Genomic DNA, 27,064 nt, shown 5'->3' on the forward strand with positions numbered 1-27,064 from the left:
AGAATTTTTAGTAACATAATGAAAAAATGCACCTGATGTATCAGAAGTATATATTTTGAACAAACTGAACACGAATTTTCAGAACAAAGGAAAGAACAGATTTGTCATTTTCTAGTAAATGTTGTTGAAAATGGTCTGCCCTTGTTTTGCAAGCCACAAGTTTTTCAATTGAGCTGTCATTTTTGTCAAACAAAATAGGCTGACTCACTGTCTAGTCTAACCTCTTTAGGAATGCTGTTGCTTGCTTACTCTGCTGTCTCTTCTGATTATTCAGCTCCTTCAGATTTTTAATAGTTCTTATTTGTCCGGCACACATATAACACCAGTACAAGCAAGTTTCTCTCACTCGTGGAGCTTGCCAATGGGTCACACAGAGCTATTCTGCAAAATCATATAAACACCGACAGCACTGTTTTGCTACAGCTTTATGGCAGTGTAGCTGGTTTATGGGAAAAGATATAGGAGATGGATTTGAACATGGGAGATTGAGCTAAATCTTTAAGAGTTTCAGTGATTTATCCCATAAACAGCCACCAAACCCAGACACTATTGCATATGCCATCAAGATTTTGCTGACAGGTCCCTGATCTATCTCTCTTGTGAGGCTATGCCAGTGCCTGGCAAATACAGAAATGGACGCTCACAGTCATCTATTGGATGGAACACAGGGCCCCCAAAAAAGGAGCTAGAGAAAATACCCAAGGAGCTGAAGGGGTCCCCAACCCTATAGGTGGAACAACAATATGAACTAATCAGTATCCCCAGAGCTCCTGTCTCTAGTTGCATATGTATCAGAAGATGGCCTAGTCGGCCATCATTGGGAAGAGAGGCCCCCTTGGTATTGCAAACTTTATATGCCCCAGTACAGGGGAACGCCAGGGCCAAGAAGTGGGAGTGGGTGGGTAGGGGAGCAGAGCGTGGGGAGACTTTCAGGATAGCATTTGAAATGTAAATGAAGAAAATAAGTAATAAAAATTTAAAAAAAAAAAGAGTTTCAGGGATTTGGTCCACCATGTATATGATTAGAGGAACTACAAGAAATAAGAGTTTCTTGGTCAGGAAGTGAGGAAAAGCAGGCTAACAGATGAGGCTGGGGGCGGTGAAGAGTTCAGGGACTTTCAAGTGACCCAGAGCCAGTAACTGAAGTTACTTACCCTAAATGTGATGAGATGGTATCCTGTTCCTCCATCTCTCATTCCCTCCCTTCTTTTCTCTCTCCCCCTCCCCCCCCCTATTTACCTAGACAGTGGAACAAGAAGGTATAAGAGTGAGTCTTTTAAGGACTTTACAATATGAAGGTGATCTAGTTTGCATTTTGAAACTTTGGTAACAAAGAACAGAATTAGGAGAATTTGAAAAATAAACATGCAACAACAAAGGGCTGGCGTATTAGCTGATGAGAGAGATGAGTGTTCCATGTAACACCTAGAGGGGGGTGACTTAACAGGTATTTAAATAGCAAGATAAATAGGTGTGGGTCATTGAATATAAGAAAGGAAGAAGTCAGGACACTATTGAGGTTTTCTTCATCCTCTTCTTTGACTGCTCTCCTTCCTGTCTAACACTCCTTTCCACACTGGTCTGATAATTTCATATAGAACCAGATATGGTAACAGAGAATTACATTTCTTATTTCTTTTTCTAGACTTAAAGTTGATAGTTTAAGTGTGACACTTCTAGAAGTTTTCAGAAAAGGAAATGTCCAACTTCTATTCCTCCCAAACCATGATATTCAAAAAAACTTGTAAGCTTTCTGTCCTTTAATCTAGGCTCCCATTCCTCAGTGGTGCTTCAGCCTGACTTAGCCTGGGTTATGCGGTGAGAGGGTTTTTCCTTCCAAGCTTTGTTTTGGAATACGTTTCTAGTAGAGGATCTTTCTTTCCTTCCTTCCTTCCTTCTTTCTTTCTTTCTTTCTTTCTTTCTTTCTTTCTTTCTTTCTTTCTTTCTTTTATCTTTCTTTCTTTCTCTCTTCCTTCCTTTCTTTCTTTCTTTCTTTCTTTCTTTCATCTTTCTTTCTTTCTCTCTTCCTTCCTTTCTTTCTTTCTTTCTTTCTTTCTTTCTTTCTTTCTTTCTTTCTTTCTCTCTTCCTTTCTCTCTCTCTCTCTCTCTCTCTCTGTCTCTCTGTCTCTGTCTCTGTCTCTCTCTCTCTCTCTCTCTTTCTTTTTTGTTGCTCCTTGAGTTATTGGTTTTTATATAAAGCAAACATATATTTAATGCATTCACATAGTACTAGCAAATGGTAGATTTAAAATGATGTTTTTCTTATCTCTATTGATGTTCTGATATTTTAGAGACATTATTCAGTTTTTGTATCTTTTCAGGACACTCAACAGATATCCTAGAATATGTCTGTACAGAAAATATGGGGATGTACTTGTTCTGTGTGTGTGTGCACGCACACATACCTCCAATAAAAGTATTGGAATCATCATTTCCTTTCTATATCATTTTTCACGTTAGAAACCCTTTTTCCTCTACATTCTGAATCCCAAATAAGATTTCAGTTGCATAAAAGGTTTAAATGTTTTCAAAGAGGAGACATGAAGTCATAAAGTCATAGAAAAGTATGGGAGAATTGTATTTAATATTGGATGACAAATAGCCATGAACAAGAAAATCGATAAATTTTGTTCCATAAAATCGCAAGATATAATTTTGCTGAAATGATTTTTATCTTGGGTTTTATCCTAAAAATCAAGCTTGAGCTCTGTCTGCTAGAAGCCACTCTATTTGCGATATCTACAGTAAAAGCAATTCTCTTTAAATACTCTAAGCCTCTGTCAGGCAACTTGAAACACCATGAAACATTATTACATTTTTTTAGTTATTTGGAAGGAGAAATACACTGGAACATCTCCCTGTTATGCTGCATCATCAAGTTTCAAATGTCAGAAGCTCAACTTATTGTCTACTTTTATAAGTGTAACATGCTATAAACTCCATTGTATAAATTATTTAAAACTGAGACATGAGAACTTCACTCCAAGTTAAAATCATTAAGGAATAGTTTTTTTTTCAGGCTTGTATCAGTGTTCTTCCAATATAAAATTAAAATTACATTTTTATTACTACACTGTATAAAGACTAAAAGTTAAATATACAAAGTGGATCATTAGAAATGGTGGCATTGGACTAAAGAGATGCCTCAATGGATCATAGCACTCAATGTTCCTCCAGAGGACCAAATTTCATGCCCAGATCCCATGTCCAGTGACTCACAACCACCTGCATCTCTACCCTAAGGGGATCCAATGCCCTCCTCTAACTGCCACAAGCACACACACACATACCTTACACACATATAGATACATACGTGCCCAAGTCATCATCGAGGGATGGGACCATTAGGGTTCTTCTCATATCCCTGATAAAATCGTGATGGGCCAGGTATTTCACAGTTCTTGTGTAAACAGCCACTACAGCAATGAAATTATTGGAAGAGTAGCTTAAGGCAGCTTTTCACAGTACTGCTTCCTGTCCTCCAGCCCCTCTGTTCTTTCTGCTCCCACCTGTGAAATGACCCCTGATCCTTGAGAGGGAGACATAGATGACTTGTTTGGAGAAAGAGGAAGCTGTCACTAGGAGGCATTTATTCTCATGATGTCAGCCAAATATGAGTCTTAGCATTAAGTATTGCCCATTGCAGAAGTTTCTCTGACCTAGATTGGAAGTGTCACTAATCCATGGGCATAAATACTTTAGAAGGCAGTTGTTCTTCATACTACTCATAGAGCAAAACAATAACAGGTTCACTGGTAAAGTCTATGACCACCATCTGCCCTCCACATCATGGGCTTTGGACCAGGCTTACAGTACCAGACATGGATTCCTCCTGTGAAGCAAACCTGAAATCTTGTCACAAGGTGTTTGTTTACTCCTGTGGTAGTCCTGGCTCATTGCAGCACGGGGCATATCTTGACTGACAGGTTCATCTTGTAGCTCACAGGGTTCACAGCTGGGGAAGTCTGTTAATGAATTTGCTCCCTCAGTAGCCTGCATCACACCTTCTACCACTGTGAAGGCTAGCCAGCAGGGACGAAGCTCCCAGCCCATACCAGCTTTACTCTTCTCTGTACTGCAACCCAAATGTGCTATGTCTTCAGTAATGTAGTCTTAGCGTCTATATGTTTTAAAATTTTGCACAGCTTCCTTAGGAGAGTTAACGACAAGTATTTTAACAATCTTGAATATGAAGACCTGTAATACACTTCTGGATCTTTAACCAATTATTCAGTCTGAAGTGGCTAGCTTGCTTTCAGAAAATAATCAGAAGCCCTGACTGTTTTTGTTTCTAGCCTCACAACACACATGAAAGTCATGTTGTTTGATTCAACTCTGCTGGCAAATAAATATAACAGCAAAGCAAGAGAATGACCAATCCTGGTGGGGAGCAATTAGGGAGCCTAGTTGGTGCTTTAAACTGACTTGACATGCAGAGAGCATCTTTCATGATGAACAGTGTCCTGGGCTATCATCACCAACTAACATGACTTGATGATTCATGTGTTAAAATTAATAATAAACAGCCCCCCTCAAACACAAGTAAATATTTTGCAGGTGTAATCTAAAATTAAATTGAATAAAATCATTTTTATTAGCCAAAAGAATGTTGAAACATCACAACATCTCCCCATCTTGACCAGGGAGTAGTGAAATCTGACCCATTACTTTATTCTAGTCTGCCTTTGTTTGATAAGATTTTATTTATTTATTTATTTATTTTTATTTTTTTAGTTTTTGGTTTTTCGAAACAGGGTTTCTCTGTATCGCCCTGGCTGTCCTGGAACTCACTTTGTAGACCAGGCTGGCCTCAAACTCAGCAATCCGCCTGCCTCTGCCTCCCGAGTGCTGGGATTAAAGGAGTGCGCCACCACGCCCGGCTTGTTTGATAAGATTTTTAAGTATCTAGTAACAGATTAGTTTCTGTTTTTCCATGGTATCTAGCCAAACTAAAAATCCTTCTCTGCACCTTCCTTTAAGTAACCTAACCTTTAAGTAACACTTTTCTGTTTAAATATTCCATTGTGCCCCAGGGTATTTACCATTGCTGCAAAAACTGGTAAACCTAGGTTGTTCAACTACAGATACCTCTACAGGGTTCCATGGCTATAAGATAATAATAAAAGAGGAATTGGAGACGTTATATTGTATCTGTGAACTGTTTTAATAACTTGTACATAAGAGGTTTCTAACTTTTAATTTTTTTCTATTTTTCTTTATTATTATTATTATTATTATAATTATTATTTACAGTTCAATCCCTGCCTCCTCCCAGTTAGCCCTCCTATAATTCCTCATCCCATTCTTCTTCCCCCTGTCTTCAAGAGGATGTCCTCCCAGGCCCTCCAGGCATCCCCACTGCCTGAGGCCTCAAGTCTCTCAAGGTTTAGGCTCATCTTCTTCCACTGAGGTTAGACCAGGCAGTCCTTTGCTTCATATGTGTCTGGATCCTTGAAACAGATCATGTATGCTGGCTGTTTGGTGGTTCCCTGTCAAAGAGGTCTCAGAGGACTGGGTTAGTTGAGACTACTGGTTTTCCTCCTGGGTCACCCTCCTCCTAAGCTTCTTCTAGCTTTCCCTAATTCAACCACAGGAGTCCCTGATTTCAGTACAATGGTTGTCTATAAGTATCTGCATGTATCTCAGTTGCTTGTTTGGCCTCTCAGAGGATGGCCATGCTAGGTTCCTGCCTGTAAGCACACCATAGCATCAGTAATAAAGTCAGTCCTTGGTGCCTCATTGAGGCAGGGATTGAACTGTAAATAATAATAATAATAATAATAATAATAATAATAATAATAAAGAAAAATAGAAAAAAATTTAAAAGTTAGAAACCTCTTATGTACAAGTTATTAAAACAGTTTACAGATACAATATAACGTATGAGATGAATCCCAAGTTGGGCCAGTCACTGTACCTCTTTTACCGCAGTCTCTTCTCCATTTTTGTCCCTGCATTTCTGTTACACAGGAAAAATTCTGGGTCAGACTGTGGGATTTTTGACTATGTTCCCTCTCCCTATTGTTGAGCATTTCATCTAGGGTCCCTCTCTTTGAGTCATGAGAGTCTCTCATTTCCCAGGTCTCTGGTACTTTCTATAGGGTTTCCCCTACCTCCCACTTCCTACCTCCCACCACACAAGGTTGCATATTTCCATTTATTCTGATGTCCCTCAGGGTTTCTCTCCTGTTCCTCCCCACGTACCTTATCATGTTCCCCTTTTCCCGTCTCTCTCCCCTCTCCCACCCAGTTCCCTTCTGCCCTTTGCCTCTTGTGATTGTTTTTGTCTCCCTTCCAAGTAGGATTGAAGCATCCTTACTTGGGCCCTTCTTCTTGTTAACCTTGAATTCTATGGATTGTATCCTAGGTATTCTGTATAATTCTGGCTAATATTCACTTATTAGTGAGTACATGGAATGCATGTCCTTTGGGTCTGAATTACCTCACTCAGGATGATATTTTCTAGTTCCACCCGTTTTCCTGCAAAACTCAGGATGTCCTCATTCTTAATAGCTGAATAATATTCCATTCTGTAAATGAACCACATATCCTGTATCTATTCTTCTGTCGTGGGACATCTGGATGGTTTCTAAGCTTCTGGCTATCACAGATAAGGCCCCTCAGAACATAGTGGAGTATGTGCCCCTGTGGTATGGTGGGACAAGAATGATATAGCTGGGTCTTCAGGTAGATCTATTTCCTATTTTCAGAGGAATCTCCAAATTAATTTTTGAGTGACTATACCAGTTTGCAATCCCACCAGCAATGGAGGAGTGTTCCTCTGTCTCCACATTCTCTACAACATGTGTTGTCACCCAAGGTTTTGATCTTAGCCATTCTCATTGGTGTAGGGTGGAATCTGAGGGTCGTTTTGATTTGTATTTCTCTGATTTTGAACATTTTTTTAGGTGCTTCTCAGTCATTTGAGATTTCTCAGTTGTACAGTCTCAGTTTAGTTTTATATCCCTTTTAAAAAAAAATGGGTTGTTTGGTTATTTGGTGATTAACTTCTTGAGTTCTTTATATATTTTGGATATTAGACCTCTATCAGATGTGGGGGTTTGTGAAGATTTTTTTCCCAATCTGTAGGTTGCTGATTTGTCTTATTGACTATATCCTTTGTCTAACAGAAGCTTTCCAGTTTCATGAAGTCCCATTTATCAGTTCTTGATCTTAGAGCATGAGATATTGGAGTTCTATTTAGGAAATTTCCCCCTATGCCAATGAGTTCAAGGATCTTTCTGACTATCTCTTCTATTGGATTCAGTGTATCTGGTTTTATGTTGAGGTCCTTGATCCACATGAACTTGAGCTTTGTACAAAGTGACAAGTATGGGTCAATTTTCATTCTTCTACATACAGTTAGACCAGAACCATTTATTGAAGATTCTTTCTTTGTTCCATTGAATACTTTTTTTGGCTGGGGTGACACTCTAGAATACACTAGAGATCTAGGAGGTGAAAGATTCTCAGGACTCAAAGGGAGGGACCTTAGGTGAAATGCCAGACAGTAGCAAGAGGGAAATTATAGAGCCTACCTGGACCCCCAAGATCTCTCAAACATTGGACCATCAAACAGGCAGCATATACCCCAGCTAATATGAAAGCCGCAACACACATACAGTAGAGAACTTTCGGGTCTGTGTACATTCAGAGATGATGCACCTAACCCTCACAAGAATGGAGGCCCCAGGTGAGGCTTTAGAGGTCAGGTGGAGTGGGTGGTGAGGGCATCCATGTGGAGACAGGGGTGGGAAGTAGGTGTGGGATGTGAAACAGTCAGAGGGTGCATGGGGAGAAATGAAATATGGAGTGTTAAAAATAAATTAATTAAAATAAATAAAATTAAATTAAATCCTGAGGAATATTTTAAAAATTGTTTTCACTATCCTGGGTTTTTTGTTTTCCATATGAAATTGAAAATTGCTATTTCTATATCTGTGAAGAATTGTGTTAGAATTTTGATGGGGATTTCATTGATCCTATAAATTGCTTTGGTAAGATGGCCATTTTTATTATCATAATCATACCAATCAATGAGTGTGGGAGATCTCTCCATTTTCTGGGTTGTTCTTTGATTTCTTTCTTGAGAGACTTGAAGTTCTTCTCATACAGATCTTTCACTTCTTTGGTTAGAGTGACCCCAAGATATTTTATGTTATCTGTGACTATTGTGATGAGTGTTGTTTCCCTATTTTTGTACTCATCCTGTTTACCATTTGTGTAAAGTAAGGCTACTGATTTGTTTGAGTAAATTTTTTATCCAGCCATTTTACTGAAGTAGTTTATCAGTTGGAGAAGTTCTCTGGTATAATTTTTGTGGATCACTTATGTATACAATCATATCATCTGCAAACAGTGATACCTTGACTTCTTCTTTGCCCTTTTGTATCCCCTTGATCTCCTTTTGTTATCTTATTGCTCTAGCTAGAAATTTGAGTACTATTTTGAATAGATACAGGGAAAATAAATAGTCTTGTCCTGTCCCTGATTTTAGTAGGATTGCTTCAAAATCTCTCCATTTAATTTGATATTGGCTGTTGTTTTGGTGTATTTTATTATGTTTAGGTATTGACCTTGAATTCCTGATCTCTCCAATACTTTTAACATGAAGAGGTGTTGTATTTTGTCAGATGCTTTCTCAGCATCTAATGAGATGATTATGTGATTTTTTTTCCTTTGAGATTGTTTATATAGTGGATTACATTAATGGATTGTCATATATTCAACCAACGTTGCATCCCTGGTTGAAGCCAACTTGATTATGGTAAATTATGGTTTTGATGTGTTCTTGGATTCAGTTTTAATGAGTATTTTTGCATTGATATTCCTAAGGGGGATTGGTCTGAGGCTCTCTTTCTTTGTTGGGTCTTCCTGTGGTTTAGGTATCAGAGTAACTGTGGCCTCATAGAATGAATTAAGTAGTGTCCCTTCTGTTTCTATTTTATGGAATAGTTTGAGGAATGTTGGTATTAGCTCTTCTTTGAAGATCTGGTAGAATTCCTCACTTAAGCCATCTGGATCTGGGCTCTTTTAGTTGGGATGTTTTTCACAACTTCTTCTATTTCCTTAAGGGATATGGGACTGTTTAGATTGTTTACCTGCTCTTGATTTAATTTTAGAATGTGGTATATGTCTAGAAAAATCATCCATTTAATCTAGATTTTCCAGTTTTGTTGACTATGGCCTTTTTATTAGAATCTCTTAATTTTTTTAATTTCCTCAATTTCTATTGTTATATCTCTCTTTACATTTCTGATTTGTTAATTTAAATACTATCTCTGTACACTTTAGTTAGTTTGGCTAGGAGTTTATCTATCTTGTTGATTTTCTCAAAGAACCAGCTTTTAGTTTTGTTGATTCTTTATATAGTTCTCTTTGTCGTTATTTGGTTAATTTTGGCCCTGAGTTTGACTACTTCCTGCCACCTCCTCCTCCTGGGTCTGTTTGATTCTTTATGTTCTAGTGCTTTCAGGTGTGCTGTTAAGTTACAGTGTAGGATTTCTCCAATTTCTTTATAAGGCACTTAGTGCTATGAATTTTCCTGTTAGCACTGCTTTCATTGTATCCCATAATTTTGGGTATGTTTTGTCATTATTTTCATTGAATTCCAGGAAGTCTTAATTTCTTTCTTTATTTCTTCCCTGACCAAGTTATCATTGATGAAAGAGTTGTTCAGTTTCCATGTGAATGTGGGTTTTCTATTGGTTTTGTTGTTATTGAAGTCTAGTCTTAATCCATGGTGATCTGATAGGCTGCATGGGATTATTTCAATCTTCTTGATTCTGTTGAAGTTTCTTTTGTGATCAATTATATGGTCAATTTTGGAGAAGGTACCATGAGGTACTGTGAAGAAGGTATATTCTTTTGTTTTAGTGTGAAATGTTCTCTATATATCTGTTAAAACCATTTGGTGCATAACCTCAATTTATTTCTCCGTGTCACTGTGTAGTTTCTGTTTCAATGACATGTCCATTGGTGAAAGTGGGGTGTTGAAGTTTCCCACTATTATTGTGTGGGGCTCAATGTGTATTTTGAGCTCCAGTAATGCTTCTTTTATGAATGTGGGTACCATTTTTGTAGTGTTTATATAATTGAAAATTAGAACAATGTGCCTATTTTTAAAAAGCTGATTCAACTTCACTTATAGCTCCATTATATCTATCATATCCTGATCATTCTTAAAAATGTTCCTTCACTTTTGTAGCTGAAGTTGCTTGTATTCTTGTGTATATCTTGATATCTTAAATTACATGTATGTTGCAGAATGGAAGATTAGAACCAGTAAGTGAGGATGGCAATATATATGTATATATATGAAAGAATACTTTAAATCAGCTATTTAAAATATTATTCATTATTTTTGGTCACCATAAAAACACAGGCTTTTTGAAAATGTTTCTTCTGTCTGAAAATGTATTACCTTTAATCTTTTCCCGAATGTATGGACTTTTAGCTCCTTGCCATTTTTGTATTTGCTTCTTTTCCTGGCTGATTTTTCTCCTGCCTGTATATAGATCACATATTCCTAGTTATTCGTGGACTTTGAGTACTGGTCTCCTGATCTTGGAATATATGTTAAAAACTGATACAGTTTGTCCTAAATAACAGTTAACTTGCTTACTATTCTGATTTGCCTATTTAATGACTATTTCACAAATTTATTTTGGGATTTAAAGATAGCACTGAATTCAGGAAATATATCCTGTGAATCACCAAAGAATGGTATATTTTTATATTAAAGGCTTTTAGTCCTTGTTGCAAGTGTTCAACTCTACCACTATTGTATAAAAATAGTTATACTTTATGATGAAACCAAATGGGTATGTCTGTCTAAATAAATCTTCATTTACAGATACTGGTGGATTTTGATTTAGGATTATAGTTTGTTTATTCATAATGTGAAGAATACTTCTTTCTAGAGTTACTTTGTCTTCTACTAAGTATTAGCCTTTGTAACATTGCTGCTGCATACCTTGTATTTGTCAAGAACATTTTACTCTAGATGGTAGAAGCATAAAGATTTCTGGCTTTCTGTAAACACTAGAAATAATCCTATTTATAACTGCTGGTTTATTGTTGTCTTAGAAGTTACCTTTCGTCCTTATGAATGCTGCCCTATCAATATGCAACCTGAAATTCAGCCAAAGACCTGAACATATTTCTGCATCTTATTATGTATACCAGTCCTTTGTTCATTAGAGGCCTGTTTAGAAATGTTTCCACCTTCCTGTCTTCTTTAGTTACAGAGTGTCTAGTTTTCTGTTTCACTTCTAGAATTCAGCTTGGAAAGCATAAGAGAGCTGACATTTGAAATGACAGTAGGATGCAGCCTTTTGCTCTTTTGAGAGGATCATGGACCTATATTTCTTGTTTTTAGTATTTGTCACAATTTGTCTCATGCTCTAGTTTCTTATGTTGGATGGATATTTCAGAGTTTCTTTCTCCTGCCTAACTATAAGCAGAAGTTATTTCCTTACTGATTTTGATCATCAAATTTTCTATGATTAAGCCAAAAAAAATTGTCTTATAGATCTGTAAGTCAGTACCAGATTTTCTTAATTATCATGATATTTTAAACCTCTTTAAGCCTTTCATCAATGTGCTGGTTCATCTTATAAAAATGTGACACACAAACTAGAATTATCTGAAGGGAGGAAGCCTCAAATGAGAAAATGCCTCCATAAGATGGAGCTATAGGGTATTTTCTTAATTAGTGATTGATGAGGCCATTCCATTGTGGGTGATGTCAGCTGGTACGGTAGTCTTAGGTATTATAGAAAAACAGGTTGAGTGAGGCAAAGAAAACAAGCCAGTAAGCAACACCCCCTCCACGGCCTCTGTATCAGTGCCTGCCCCCAGTCCCCTGCCCTGCTTGAGTTCCTTTCCTGAAATTCTTAGATGGTGAACAGCAATATAGAACTGTAAGACAAATAAATCCTTTCATCCCTACCTTGATTTTTGGTCATGGTGTTCCATCACAGAAATACAAACCCTAAGTCAATCACAATATGACTTTTTTGTGTCATTTTTAAAATTTCTTGTGCACACAGATCAATCTGAGGATCATGTTCAATGTCCTTCTCCCTGGACCCCCGTGGGTATTTCAAAGCCTTTGTTTTCTGTGATGAAGACAACTATGGAAATAATTTTAAAGCTTATGTCAAATATTATTTTATCTTATTTTGAAAAATCCATGGTTCTTTGGTTATTTACATTTGAAGCAAGGTTAGAGATGAATTGATCAAACAGAATTGGTGATAAAATCGATAAAAGCAATACTGAATCTTATTATTGATAAGATTGAAACATTGTATTATGAAAATATCTGCTCCTAGAGCTTGATGATCATTTATAACTTGGTCCTATACCACGTGAGTGCAAATGTTGAAAATGATGATGCTGTTTATAATCCAATAGTCTTTGAAAAGCTACAGATTTTGCATAGTCAAGCTCTGTGAGAACATGAGTCTCAAGTATAGTCAGAAATGAAATAGTAGGAGAAGAAACTGGTGTGGGGATTTTATGGTGTTTATGGAGAAAACCACATGAGATTTTCACCATCCAGGTACATTCTTTTTCTTTTTTCTTTTTTCTTTTTTTTTCCAACTTTTTAAATATTAGATATTTTCTTCATTTATATTTCAAATGTTATCCCCTTTCCTAGTTTCTCCTCCGAAAATCCCCTATCCCCTCCTACCCTACCCCTGTTCCCCAACCCACCCACTCCCATTCCAGGCCCTGGCATTCCTCTTTACTAGGGCATAGAACCTTCACAGGACCAAGGCTGGGTCCATTCTTGTTTATATTTTTATTCTTGTTCCTTTGCTAAAGCAGAGCATCATAAAACAGCTTGCCTCCATCATAGGCTTGAAAGACATCTTATAGAAAAAAACAAACTAGGTTCATCCCTGTTTATGATTAAATCTATTTCTCAAAAATTGTGCTATGTAACTTTACTACAAATGGTTCAATATTTCCTGTTCCGGGAAAGGGAAACCATTATGACCCTGTAGTCATGAGCGTGTTGCAACAATGCTTTTGTTTCAACAGATTATTATAACCAACTCATTATGTTTATGTTCTGCTTCTGTAATGCCGTCTATTTGCCTGCCAAGTCGCCCATTTGTAAATCACCTCCTCCTCAGCCAGAAAAACAAAACAAAGCAATCAAACAAACAAAAACAAAACAACACCCTTATCTTCCCCAGGTCTAATGCTGATATCTTGAAATATACCTCAGGAAGAGATAGCACATGTACATGAATAAAAAAGCTTGCTTTAATTAATTTGCCCATGATTTGGGTCAATGGTCTTTGTCCTCACATCTGTGGGACTAACAGGGCATTCCAGGTGTTAGATATGAAAGACAAATGGGAAAAAAAATCAGGTTAAACTTAAAGACTGTAAGTAGTCAAGTTGAATTCCAAAAGATGTTTCATAACTACAATAGAATTCCTTAAGATATCTTTGCCTGAGTAACTAGAAGCATAGAAATTCTATCCACAAATAGGTGGAAGAATATCTACCAAACTGGCACATTCAGAAAAGAAAGTCCAGAGATTTGACAAAAGATGAAGTGTCAGATACCTAAAGTACACACAGAAGTATCTGTAGTGTTGTAATTTATTCCTTTTTAAAAATAAAATTCCTTGCCATGATGGTGAATGATGAATTTAATCAACAGACATAATGTCCGACATAGCAGTTAATACTTACATTACATTTTTTATTCTTTATCTTGATTCCAACAAAAAATCACAACCACATAAAATAACTGGAAAATATATAAATAATACTAGTTGATAATTTCTCTTTTCCTTTATCAAAACCAGATTTTTATGAGCTACTATACTATAGTTATACCACCTTGTAAAAGTATTCCTAAGAATACTTCAATTGGTACAATTTTATTTGGAAAATTAGTCTCTGGTAACATAGACCAATCATAAATTTCTATACAATGTGTTCCTGATCTAAAGGTTATGTGAACTACCTGGCCATTTCACTGGTGAGCCTCCAGATATGGACCCTGTCACCCTGTTGGGATATGTGTGTGTGTGTGTGTGTGTATACACATAATGAGGTTGGGATTTTTTTTTTTTGTCGGAATCAAGATAAAGAAGAAAAAATGTAGTGTATCAACTGCTATGTCGGACATTATGTATATATATATATATATATATATATATATATATATATATANATATATATATATATATACACTTGGTGTTAGGCCCTTGTATCATAAACTGTACATACACACAAATACACACACACATTATATATATATATATTCAACAGTTAAAATTATCATTACAGGCTCTACAAGCTTAATATCAATCTTTAGCTCCCCCATGAATGTGAATGAACAATAGTCTGATTCATAGAACCCAGAGCCAGTGCAGAATGTAGCTTCTAAGGACCTCATTTTCAACAAGAGCAACCATCTTAGAAGACTAAGGCCAGACCTGTCAACCACCTGAGGCTTTTAAGATAATTCCAGGAATGCAGAAGACTCTGCATTATTCTTCTTCTAGGCGTGTGTCTGAAACAATGAATTGTGGCTTATGGCTTTACAAGCTACCCTCCCTCCCTCCCTTTTAACTGGGCCACATTCCCACTAAGGGACATATGCTCAGCAGCAGTTTAAATGAAATTGGGGTGATTAAAATCTTTATAGAGTCTCAGTGGTCTTTTGGTCATCTTGAACTCCACAAGACCACTGTGTATCATCACATAAATGGAATGTATTATGTTATCGCACTGACATTTTCTTCATTAATGTAAAGATTGTTTATAAATATAGTTTTATATAGTTGTATAATTTTACTTTTCATTTATGTAGTTTTATTGTTTTAAAGTTGAAAGTGTTAATCCCTATCCAAAAATATTAGGTCTACTGATTTTGTATAATGTACTAAAGTTTTAATGTTTTTCTGTTCATAACTGTGTCTTTTGATTCAATTGCTTTGGAGAAAATCATCTTAAGAATTGGTTTTATTTTTTCCTCTAAATAAATTGAAGTTGGCAGAATCAATGTAAGTACCATCTTTTGTAAAACTAAAATAATGTATTGATTTCTCAACTTCTAATTAGCCTCTCAGTAATAATGTGTCTTACAACCCCAAATACTGCCAGTTTTCAGTAGTATGTCCTGTCATGGTAGAACTTTGTCCTATCTAACCCAGTGCATTCAAAACATAATGTAGAAGACTTGACAGCTGGGTCTAAATAGAATCTCTGTTTTGAAAAAGAAAATCACAAATCCTGTAGCATCTATAACCTTTCATTTTCTCATCTTATAAGTGAGTAAGTTAATATAAATAGCTTCCATTTCTTTGTATCCTGAAGAGCTTTGGCATTGTGATTTTTGATTTAGTTCATAACTAAGTATTAACACTTTTATCTTATTGTTAATCTACTAATATGAACCAAATAAAAATTGCTTAATTTATTATTGCAAGAAAAAGTATTAGAAATTAATCACTTAAAAGAAGTCCTGTTAGAAGCAGAATGCATAGTTGCCATTTATCTTCAGATGCTCTGGAGAGTAAAGCCTGTTGACTTGGGCACCTTCACTTTGGTATTTCAGGACTACACAGCAGGAAATTGTTGGAAGATTTCAGGACAGTGTTTTTATCCTGCTACATACTATATCACTTTCTACCTACCTTCTGCTTTTTCCTCATGACCATCACTGTCAAAATATAAAGTTTTTGTAGCATACTTCTTGTCATTACAAAAAAAAAAAAGTCTGAGATAATAAAATTATAATGAGAAAACGTTGATTTTGGCTCGGAGTTTTGGAGGATACAGGTGGTGATTCATTGGCTCCATAGCTTTTATGTAGGGGTGAGTCAGATCATAACTGACAGCATGTAACTATTATCATTTGATCAAGTATGAAAAGAGGGAGAGAAGGGATGATCTCACAATTCCATTCCAGATCAGACTTTTAGTGACAGAGATTCCCTACTATATATTGACTCAAAGTTTCTGCAGTCTTGCAATAGTGCCTTTATGGGGACTAATTCTTCTGAACAAACTATTGAAAGATATTCAAGACTCTGACTATAACAGTAGTTTCCAGAGCATTTTTCAGTATTGGCCTGAAACATCAACCAACTTCCAACCACCATGCAGCTTCATTCCAAACATGGGTGTGCCCATACTAGAAATAAAGTAAGGATTAATCTTAATATCTTGTCTTTCATGTATCTAAGAGTTTAAAAGGAAGAGAAAAGTGATTGGTTCATGCTGGTAATCTTAGCACTCAAGAAGCTAGAGCCTTAGGATTGCTTTGAAATTTCCAGGTCAGCTTGGGGAACATAGTGAGTTCCAGGCTAGGCAACAGAGCAACACTCTTTCCCCAAACAAACAAACAAACAAACAAATCCCAATAAGAATAAGAACACCAGAACAAAACAAAAATTAGAGGGAAAAATACATTTTGATTTTATATTATAGAGTCAGAGATCAAATTTAAGGCCAGTGCACAAAGTGGAGTTTTGTTTTTTTTTTTTTTTGAAATTTCATAAACATTTCTTTTAACTTAAATAAACCTGACCATTCGAGCAAATTATGTACAACCATTCTTGTAGTTTAGATTACTCTTAATGAGTATGGAATAACCATGCATTCCATTTGTGTTTTATTCCAGGCTTTTGCCCACGGGGCTATGAGGAGTGTCAGAATGGCAGATGCTACAGTCCAGAGCAGAGGTGTAATTTTGTAGATGACTGTGGAGATAACAGTGATGAGAATGAGTGTGGTGGCTCCTGCACTTTTGAGAAAGGTTGGTGTGGCTGGAAGAACTCCCTAGCTGAAAACTTCGATTGGGTTTTAGGAATTGGGTCTTATAAAAGCCAACGACCTCCCAAAGACCACACACTTGGAAATGAACATGGTAAGTTATTAGGTGGTGGCTATTGTTGCTACTGCTGCTGCTGCTGCTGCTGCTACTGCTGCTGCTGCTGCTGTTGTTGCTGCTGCTGCTGCTGTTGTTTGTAGCCACCCACAGCTACACAAACCAAATTCCTGAAAGGGAAGCTGGGGCTGCATGGGAGAAAATGGCAAGAGAAATAACAAGACCATGATAAAGATACTGGTCAAGCCCAAAGTTTACTTAAGAGTCTGAGCTTATAAAGGGAGGGGATGCCATCCCCACCACGCCAGGATCTCATTTCGTCAGGATAGTGTCAGGAGAACAGGTTCAGCTGTCCAGCATGTGGCAGCATCTTGGAGAAACCGGCAGAGGTAGCAGAACAATAGACCTATCTAGGTCAGAAGACTCCACCCTAGGTGATCTTCTTCACAGTGGCTGAACAGGTCTGAGCCAGACTGCTCAAGGCTGGGGGAGGCTGTAATTCCTCCCTAATTATGTAATACAAATTAGTTGGACTGGGGCATAAAATTTACTTATGCTCCATGGTCCTGCCTGGGAATTATGGTGGCTGGTGGCCGTGCCTGTCTTAGGACTGCAGTCTTCAATGAACTTATTCTTATCTGTCCTTGAGAACATGTTAAACTTCTTTGTGTTTATTTGCACAAACAAGGCTCTATGATGTTATTATGAACAAACCATGACCTCTTGGCACATGCTACTGTCTTAGATTAAAAATAAGTCATAGACCCAGTGGCCCGTCATTGGCTGCCAGCCCTCCTTGCACACCTTTTTCCCAATCAGAACAAAGCCACAATATGCACTCAATGCATCTCTTCATATCAATGAATGTCTGCCATCTGTGCTTGCTGAAAGCAAGCCTGCATGGAGGTAACTGACCTGCTTGAAATACAAAGCTGAAAGTTGAAAAGCAAGAGGATAAGGTTGTCTGTGGGAAAGTCCAGGTACTCTATTCAGTCACAAATTATCAATGAACAAGCCTAAACTCTGGCCTCCTAGTGTGGGGGAGGTGACTTTGAGAATCAACAGAAAATCTGTTACTTCTCATGTAAATAGGCTATGCTCCAAGTTAACTCTGCTGGCTAATAAAGATTTTTAGCTCTCTTCATAATAGTAATCTCTAATGTTGGATTTATTACTAGGCCAGTCCATGATTGAGTTAGAATACCTGGTCACTTAAAGGAAAGAGAAGAGTCATTATAACTCCTCCTTTTGAATAATTGTTCTAAGGCAGTTTCCACAGTCTCTAATGTTCTCTGTCCCATAAGGTTAAAAAGTTTGAAGCATGGCAGCTTAGCTTGTCTAATCTGGGACAAGGGAAAGCAAAGGTAGTTCAAGAACATATACCCAATACAGCTTTCCTGTCACCATTGTCAGGGCACTCAGCAAGCTCACAAGTCAGGCTTGTCACATCAATCATTCTGGCAGCTGGCATGCTCCTACAGCATTCGGTGGAAAAAACACAAGTATGCCCTCTTCCCCATATAAAATATCTGTTCAGGATCATGGCATATAACAATAAGTAGATCCTTTTCATCCCACCTAGTTTTAAGATACTATAAGGCACTCAGCAAGTTCTTTGACATCCAAATTTTAACATTTTAAAAATAAAAAGTGTGATTTAAATAATCTGCATGGGGATATAATTCTTCTCCTTCTTTGTTTTTTAAGAAGATATACTTTATAAACTTCCACAATACCTTGTTCTTGAGAATTATTTTTTAAAAATCTCAGTAACATGGGTAACGTTAAATTGTTGACAAAACGTCTCAAATACTTGACTATAATAGCTAGCTCCAATATCTGTTTTATTCTGATATTGATTGATTTAGAACACCAAGCATAAAAAAAAGATTAACATAGACAATGACTAATTATACTTTTAGTTGTTTCTCTTGTTAGAGCAGTTGCAACTAGAAAACCTGAAAATGTATCAATAGTCACATTTTTTTTTAAATCAGAAGTATGAGTATCCATTTGCAATAACTGATTAAATATAAGTCCTCAAGAATTAACACCACTCTGTGGAACAGGTAGAAACTGAGGACACTGAGAACAAGTCTTTACAATTTGACATGCACATTCTCTACAAATACCAAATTATTATCTCAAGCTATTACTATATTGATGATGTAAACAATGAGTTTATATGGCCACTTATTTTTGTGTAAAGCCTATAATCTGGCTGGAATATAAATCTAGCATAGCATCACCTTAAGCTGTATTGTTCAGGCAATCTAGAATAAGCTCCTACATGTCCTTAAATTACAGTCCTTTACCGGAACAGTATTTTTTCTTAACTTGAGTTGTATATGCATAAACAATTGCAAATTTGAGAATTTATAGTATCTAAGAAACTAACAATTTCAAGCAATTGTAAGCCCTGATATATATATATATATATAATCAGTATACAAATTAAAGCTTTATTTTTCAACATTTTAAAACACTGGCTACAGCACACAACTTAATTATCTGTGCTGAAGCAGGAGGAAACTCAAAAGAATAAACATGTGATCCAATCACATATACTTCACTCCCATAGAAGGGCAGTTTTTAAATACAGTAGATGTATTCTTTATGGGATGCATGCATGCATATATTTACAGAAAATACAAAAGCATGCATAGAAGCAATCTCTAAAAACTTATCTTTGGATAATGATTATCAATTTTACCTAAAAAGTTTGCTATGCAATAGACCATATATCAGTATTCTGCAATAACCAGTTTAATTGCTGTTTGGAACAAGGAGCAGGTGCCTCGTCAGGTTTTTAAGACAATTTTTTTTGTTTTTGTTGTTTTTCTAAAATGCCTTCATGAATTTATCTTACAATTCTTTATTACACCATAGCAACATCATAATAGGATGTTGCAACTTTACTTGGAGATGAAGAAAGATGATTTTTACATTAATGTTCTCTTTTGCCAAAGAATTGCTTTGGCACATTGAGTAATAATAACTAAAATAAGCAGATAATACTTGATTACCATTGATTACAATTGATGAAAATTAATTATAAAAGCTTACTCTACTTTCTGCAAAGCCTTTTGTTTCTCACCAGTTAATTTGCATCTCCCTTGATAACATCTACAAAGGCTTAAATCACCTTAAAACCTTAAGGTGAGTTCTTAGCCAATTTACATCTCCTGGAAGCTTTTGAAAATAATTTGAAGTAAGGAAATCATCTTTTCTTTCTTAAATCTTCTGTACCACAATTTTTCTAGGATAACTAAGACCCTAAGTATTAAAAAGATATTGCCTCTGAATCTTTTCTGGAGCAACAGCTATTCCCCAGAACATTAAAGCTCATTGTGTGAGAGCAAAGATTTGAAGTAAGCTTCCCTTCAGAGGCATTTGCTAATAAATTACTTTCCAATTAAGAAACAATATACATGGAAAGATTCAAAGTCTTACCTTCTTGTATTGAAGCAGAAACAGAAAAGAAAAAAAATTTTTTTTCTTACATAATGTAAGGCTATTCACCATAGCTAGAGGCAAAACTTTCCAATGATCACAAGCTCACTGGAAGCAAACCCCTTACAATGCAAAGATAAAAAAACACAATCTTCCAAATCTATAATAATTCTATATGGAGTAGGCAAGCCAGATTGTAATGCCTCTATAAATTCTACAGCCTCATTGACCTTTCATAAATCTAAAATTTAAACTTTATTTTGATCAACCCTGGATAGATCTGTAAGAATGTTGTTTAGCATAAAAAAAAAAATTCCCCAGAGGCTAGGTCCCAAGAACTTCCCTAGGCAGGGTTTGCAAAACAAAAGAGAAGCCACACAAGCCTCACTGAGGCTCCTCTGAGCTTTGCATTAACTCAAATGTAAATATTTCTTAATTTGAGCATACTACCTGAGTCCTGGCCCAAAGATTATTCCTCTTGCAGTGAGGAGAGATTCCAGAATTTTTAAGTTTCTTTTGCAATATTACAATATATCCATAACTTTTAGAAAGCAAAAGCTAATTTTAAACAATTTATTTTCTCAAAAATCAATACCAGAAACATCACTTTCATATTAAGAAGTTTGGCTGCCAATTCGCACATATGAATGCATGACAGTACAAATTTTAATGTTTCATTAAAGAGACATGTTTAAATCTTATTTCTTATAAGTCTAGTTTCTAGGATAAGAATTGTATAAAATATTATCCCAATTTAGAAGTATCCTTAAACGCCTAGTTTCCTGGGCTGGCTTATGTCACATGCTGTTGTTTAAAATTATTCCAACCCTGAGTTACCAGTTTTAAGCTAACTTTCTTGTTACCAATGTTACACCTTTTTAATAATACCCAATAACTTATAAGCCAATACTGTATGACTAAGTCATGCAGAACATATTTATTCCTTTAAGACCAGTCAGAAACTAAATAAAGCAGCTACATGAATCTTATAAATTTAGACCAATCAGAGAATTTTTCTTTTTCTAGCTATAATTTCAATTAAAAAGCACTTTGTCATTTGCTGAACCCAATAATCACAATTGCAGAGAATTTTCTAGGATGAAACAACTGTCAGCTTACTTGACTTATAACTAAGAAGCTTGCAGACCCCTTTTTAAAAAACAAACAAACAAACAAACAAACAAACAAAAACAGTTTTTTCAGCAAGACCTATCCTGCTGTACTTGACTCCTGGCTAAGGTGAGGGGCAAATTTTTATCAGCCTCCACTGTGAAAACTGAGACTGAATCAAGAAATGGATAGCCAACAGATAAAGCTTTAACCATTTTTTTTCAACATGAAACATAGTCCAATAGTCATTCAGACACGAAACAAGAACAGACATGAATTAACACATGGACAGATTGGTGCACCAAACACAGACAATACAGAGAACCTAGAGTACTTGAAGTAACCAGAACTAAGGGTGTCTCCTGTACGGGCCAGAACACGGCATCTCCTGATTTCCCTCTGTCCCTGGGAGAGCTCCAAAATCCATTTTCCTTCTCTCTCCCCTCTCCCCTCTCCTCTCCTCTCCCCTCTCCTCCCCTCTCCCCTCTTTTTATTTTATAATTTTAAGCCCTACTTCTCTGCCTGATGCAGTTCTTGACTGTGAACAAATGCCTGTTTAGAATTTTTCACTCCCATTTTCTACTGTCAACCCCTAGCTGATATCAGTGCTGGGCCAATGCTGACTCAGTCTAGCCTGTATCCTTTTGCACCCTTGTGATCAACAGCCTTCAAAAGATGACATTTGTAGCGCTAATATTAATGCTGTATGTTGTTTACTGTGCAGGGATACATCTTCTTCTTACTCTTCTTGTGGAGCTCCACCAAGACAGTGTTCCCTCAGTCGGTCCTTCCTATTCAGGTCCCTGTTCAGGCACCACATTTAGCCACCTGCAGCTACACGAACCAGGTTCCTGAAAGGGAGGCTGGGGCTGCATGGGAGAAAATGGCAAGAGAAATAATGAGACCATAACAAAGATACTGATCAAGGACCCAAGTTTACTTAAGAGTACAAGCTTTTAAAAGGGGGGATGCCATCCCCCACCACATCAGGATCTCTTTTCGTCAGGATAATATCAGGAAAACAGGTTCAGTCTCCCAGCATGTAGTGGCACCTAGGAGAAAATGGCAGAGGTAGCAGAACAGACTCCACCCTAGGTGGTCTTGTTCACAATGGCTGAACAGGTTTGAACCAGCCTGCTCAAGACTGGAGGATGCTACAGTTGTTGCCCTATGTTCATAACAGCTCCCTCATTGTCAGCAGTAGCAGCTAAAGAGAACAGGCCAGGAGACTGCTCTTGAACCAAACCTCTAGCTTGTAAGTTCTTATCAGCACCTAGACCAGGTAGCTGAAAGTGTAGGAATTACTACCATCTCAGTTTTGGAAATAAAAAATCCAACACGAAGTAGATGATAACACTGATTCCTTCTGAGGGTTTGAGGAAGAAGCTGGTCTTCCCTGTCTCTACCTTAGATTCTGATAGTCTCAAAAATCCCTCACTTATAGATTATTCATTCTATATCTTCACATCAATTTCTGCAATATATATGGAATATAATTTGCCATAGTTCTTTTTTTATTAGATTCTGTAGAGGAATTATAATCTAGCTGCTTTGACTAGAATATAAACAAGCCCTTACCATCCTTTCAGCCCAGGACACAGAGGCAAACTGATCTCTGAGTTCAAAGTCAGTCTGTTACAGAGTAAGTTCCATAGAAATAAATGCTTTATGTGGTCAAGCCGTGGTGGTAGAAGCCTTTAATCTCAGTACTCAGGAGAGAGAAGCATACCGATCTCTGGTTTCAAAATCAGTTCAGTCAGTTGAGTTCAGTGCAATGGAGTGAAATTGACTTCATTTTTGAGTTTATGCAGTTTAGTGCAGGTCAGCAGAGCAGTTGATACCAGAGATTAAGAAGAAGAAGATTAGGAAAAAAAATTGTTAAAGTTTGTTTGAGGCAAAGCAGGGCAATTCATTGAGAAGTCTAGAGAAGTCACATTGAAATGGTTACTTTGGAGAGGAGTTTGAACCAGAACGACTGAGATAAATCAACCAGCCAGGGTTAAGAAAGAGCTAGAAAGGATGAGCTTACAGTAAGTCTCTGTCAGAGACAATAATTATATAGACAAATAAGAAATGCATTTCAAAGATCCCATGCATATTGACCAGGGTCCTCTTTAATAGCATGGTGTTTCCTTATCTTCATTTCCAAACAATGGCCATAATAAGGGCAATCACAATCTAGCACTAATTCCAGTTTCAGGATCTGTAATTAAATGACTGTGATTGCTTCTCTCAGATAATTTTTCTAAGTAAAACATTGTCATCTGTCATCAATTACCCTGAATTTGGACACTCTTTTGATCATTAGCAAATAAATCACTTGATATTTCAAAAGCTCAGCTTCGTAGTTTTTCAAATGGAGATAGTAAAGTTTGCTCAGTGTACATAACAGAAGATATGAGGCTGAATGTAAGTAACCCTATGGGTAAAGAGATTGGAACTTACTGAAAAACTGTGAAACTATAACTGCAAGACTACATTTGTAAGAGAGTTTACCATGGACTATTTTTATAGTAAGTATTTACCATCTGGTGTCAGATGCAACACTTAAGAATCAAAAGACATTATTAAGATAACAAAAGGACCATTAAGTCCTGAGCAGTACAAAAATAGGAGAATGGTATCTCAACATTGAGATTTCATAGGTTCCTAAAATAGATTTGATGGGTTAGGCCACAGATTCTAAGACCTACCCACTCATCTGACATATATGATACACTTTGTAGTTTCATAACAGGAATCAAATTAAATGTCCTCCCTCTCATGTTATGCCTAAAACTCCCAATATTTTTTAAAATATTTAACAGGTGACTAGACATGGAAGTCTTTGTACACTTTCATAATACTAGGCAGTTTATGGAGTCCATTAAATGATTCCTATTACTATCTTGTTGATGTTATGGCATAGATATCTGTCAGATCATTTAGACTTCATACTGTGAAGCTTTTTGCTAAAATCACACAGAGCTGGGAATTATTCTGCCAGTGAGTAAGAGACAAGGCTATTAGATTTATTATCCATTTCAGATGAAAATGCCTTTGGCAGCTAGATCACATGAAATGTAATAAAAAAAAAAACTCATCTAAGAAGAAAAAGCTAGAATAATCCCCTCATTGTTCTTTTGCTCCTATTTAAATCTCATCCTTATTCCTAGGTCACTTCATGTATCTGGAGGCTACCCCAGTGGGTCTTCATGGTGACAAAGCCCACTTCAAGAGTGCCACATGGCAAGAATCCAGCGCTGCCTGCACTATGAGCTTCTGGTATTTCATATCTGCAAAAGCCACAGGATCCATTCAGATTCTCATTAAGGTAGGATCTTGGCTAAGGATGCTGCAGAGCTTTCTGAAGCTCTGGCAGGGAAGACAGTGTTCTGACCTAGCTAGAGGAAACCACATTCCTCACAAGGAGAAGCTCCTGCAGGCTACACACTATATGGAGTTTGATCAGCTGGGACACAGGAACATGGAATGCAGTGACAGATCACAGTTCCAGTCCCTCCTTTTATAAGAGTTAACTAAGTTTCTCTCATTTTGCTCTTTCCTTTCCCATCTGTTTCAAAGAGAAGAAAGAGGTTATTTGTACATTTGAAAGGAGAGCAACTATTCATTTTCTCTCATTCAAGTAATTAGTGAGTACTAATAATAGACATTCTGGCTCCCTAAATCTATGACAAAGGACTGAGCTGCTCATGAGTCTGATCAAGGTATGATTACATTGAACTGCTTATTAAATGTGACATATGAATGCATTTCCTTCCTGATTACTAATTGAATGTTTCCATCAGAATTTTAATTTAGCATAATAAAGTGACAGAGTTTGGGGACAAAGCAATAAAGTAAATATTAATATTAACAAGACCTAGTTCAAACACTTTTCAGTTATAACAAGCTAAAGCAGCCGTTAAAAGGAAGTTTTGTGTATGCTTGTGTGTGTGTGCATGTGTGTGTGTGAGTGTATGTGTGTGTGTGTGTATGCATGAGTGCATGTGTGAAGAATGTCTGTTTTAAGAATCTAGTTAGCATTCTAAGCAGCACTGCTTTAATGCATGCTCTAGCAGACACTCACTCCTGTTTCTTCAAGCATGAGCTTTGCTCAAGAGCACCAGCACTGATGGAAAAGACCTGACCTGAATGTCAAAGACCTCATCTAACTGAATCATTTACAACTGTGTGGCTCATGGTTCATAAGCTGAGTTGGAGGTTTTGGATTATGATGTTGTGAGGTATGAAATGAAGCCTAGGAAGACCCATGTAGCAAATAACCCTTGTGTTAGTCTTGCATTTGAATGTAGAAACTTATACAAAACATAAAGTTCTCCCTGGAGTATTTCCCTAGTACTCTTTTGAATGTGGTATTTTATTATTTGGTGTCTGTGTGAGGGATATCTTCTCTGGGATTTGCTTTTATTAGTTACTTTATTGATACTTACTTTTAATTATCTCATATTGTACTAGCAAACTTCATATTCCAGTAAAATGAGATTTAAGCTATCGAGGGGTATCATCCTTCTTATAAAGTCATCTGGATCTACTATGGCTCCTCCAACTGATTTCCATGGGAATATAATAGCATTTTTAAAAATGTTAGTGTCTCAAAACAACAACAGCACAACAAATAAAATGCACATAGAGTCTTCCTGAGCTGGACTATGAAGAGAAAACGTGTGAGATTCTGTTTTATGGAAATAACACGGTTGTGGCACTCATGAGCTTACAAGACTGAACTCTACAGAGACTGTATAGGACTGAGCCCTTAAACATTCAGTCAACACTGGTGACACTTCATGCCACCATAGAGAGCTAATAGTGTTTAAGTGATAATGGAGAAGATGTGATTGTCTTTATTGATGTAGCCTCTTGATGCTTATTCCTGTTCATATCCATCCCCATTCAGCTACACTTGGCTAAATCCAGTAAGTCACAAACTAAAACAAAAAGAGCATAAAAAATATGGAAATGGAGTGGGGTCTTGGTGGGAGGAGGGATGGGTTGGTAAGGGAGGGTACAGGATAAGAGAGGGCACAGGAATGAATGTAATGAGCATATTATATACATGTAATCAATTGTCAAAGAGTTAGTTCATGAACAAGATTAGAATCTGAAATAATTTTAGGTTTAGTAAAATTACCATAGAAACTGAGAGGGAGAATTTGGATGGTGGAATTGGAGCTCTGTGCGTGAGAACATGCCAAACATGCACAAGACTCTGGATTTGACACTTGCCCCTTAAATAAACAAAGAGATATTGCATACTGATTTTAGGAAGCCACAAGGGCTATGAAGAAGAGAAATCTTTCATGGTGTGTATTAAATTTATATTCAGAATTTTATGGAAATCAGTTCACTTTGGTGAATAATAAGAGTTATGGTTTTGATCCTGTTTACAAAGTACTGCGTAGAGTTCCCTGTGTGTGGAACCATGCTGGATTTAAACTTCTCAGGAGTCTGAAAGCATGCTAGACAGATGCCACACTCAATAGAGGTAGGATTCAGCATTTCCTTTCTTTCTTTTCCTCTATCTCTCTTTTCCTTCTTTCTCTTCTCTTCTCTTCTCTTCTCTTCTCTTCTCTTCTCTTCTCTTCTCTTCTCTTCTCTTCTCTTCTCTTCTCTTCTCTTCTCTTCTCTTCT

General features: G+C 36.8%; 1 protein-coding gene across 1 annotated transcript in view; it reads left to right on the plus strand.

Moving 5' to 3' along the window:
* Positions 1-27,064, plus strand: part of Malrd1 (MAM and LDL receptor class A domain containing 1) — a 667,530-nt gene that overhangs the window by 354,032 nt on the left and 286,434 nt on the right. The window contains exons 26-27 of the mRNA XM_021156265.1: positions 16,664-16,909; positions 24,589-24,746. Of these exons, the coding sequence (XP_021011924.1) occupies positions 16,664-16,909; positions 24,589-24,746 (404 nt within the window). The remainder of the gene's footprint in view (positions 1-16,663; positions 16,910-24,588; positions 24,747-27,064) is intronic.

Source organism: Mus caroli, chromosome 2 (genome assembly GCF_900094665.2).
Source record: "Mus caroli chromosome 2, CAROLI_EIJ_v1.1, whole genome shotgun sequence".
Taxonomy (NCBI): Eukaryota; Metazoa; Chordata; class Mammalia; order Rodentia; family Muridae; genus Mus; species Mus caroli.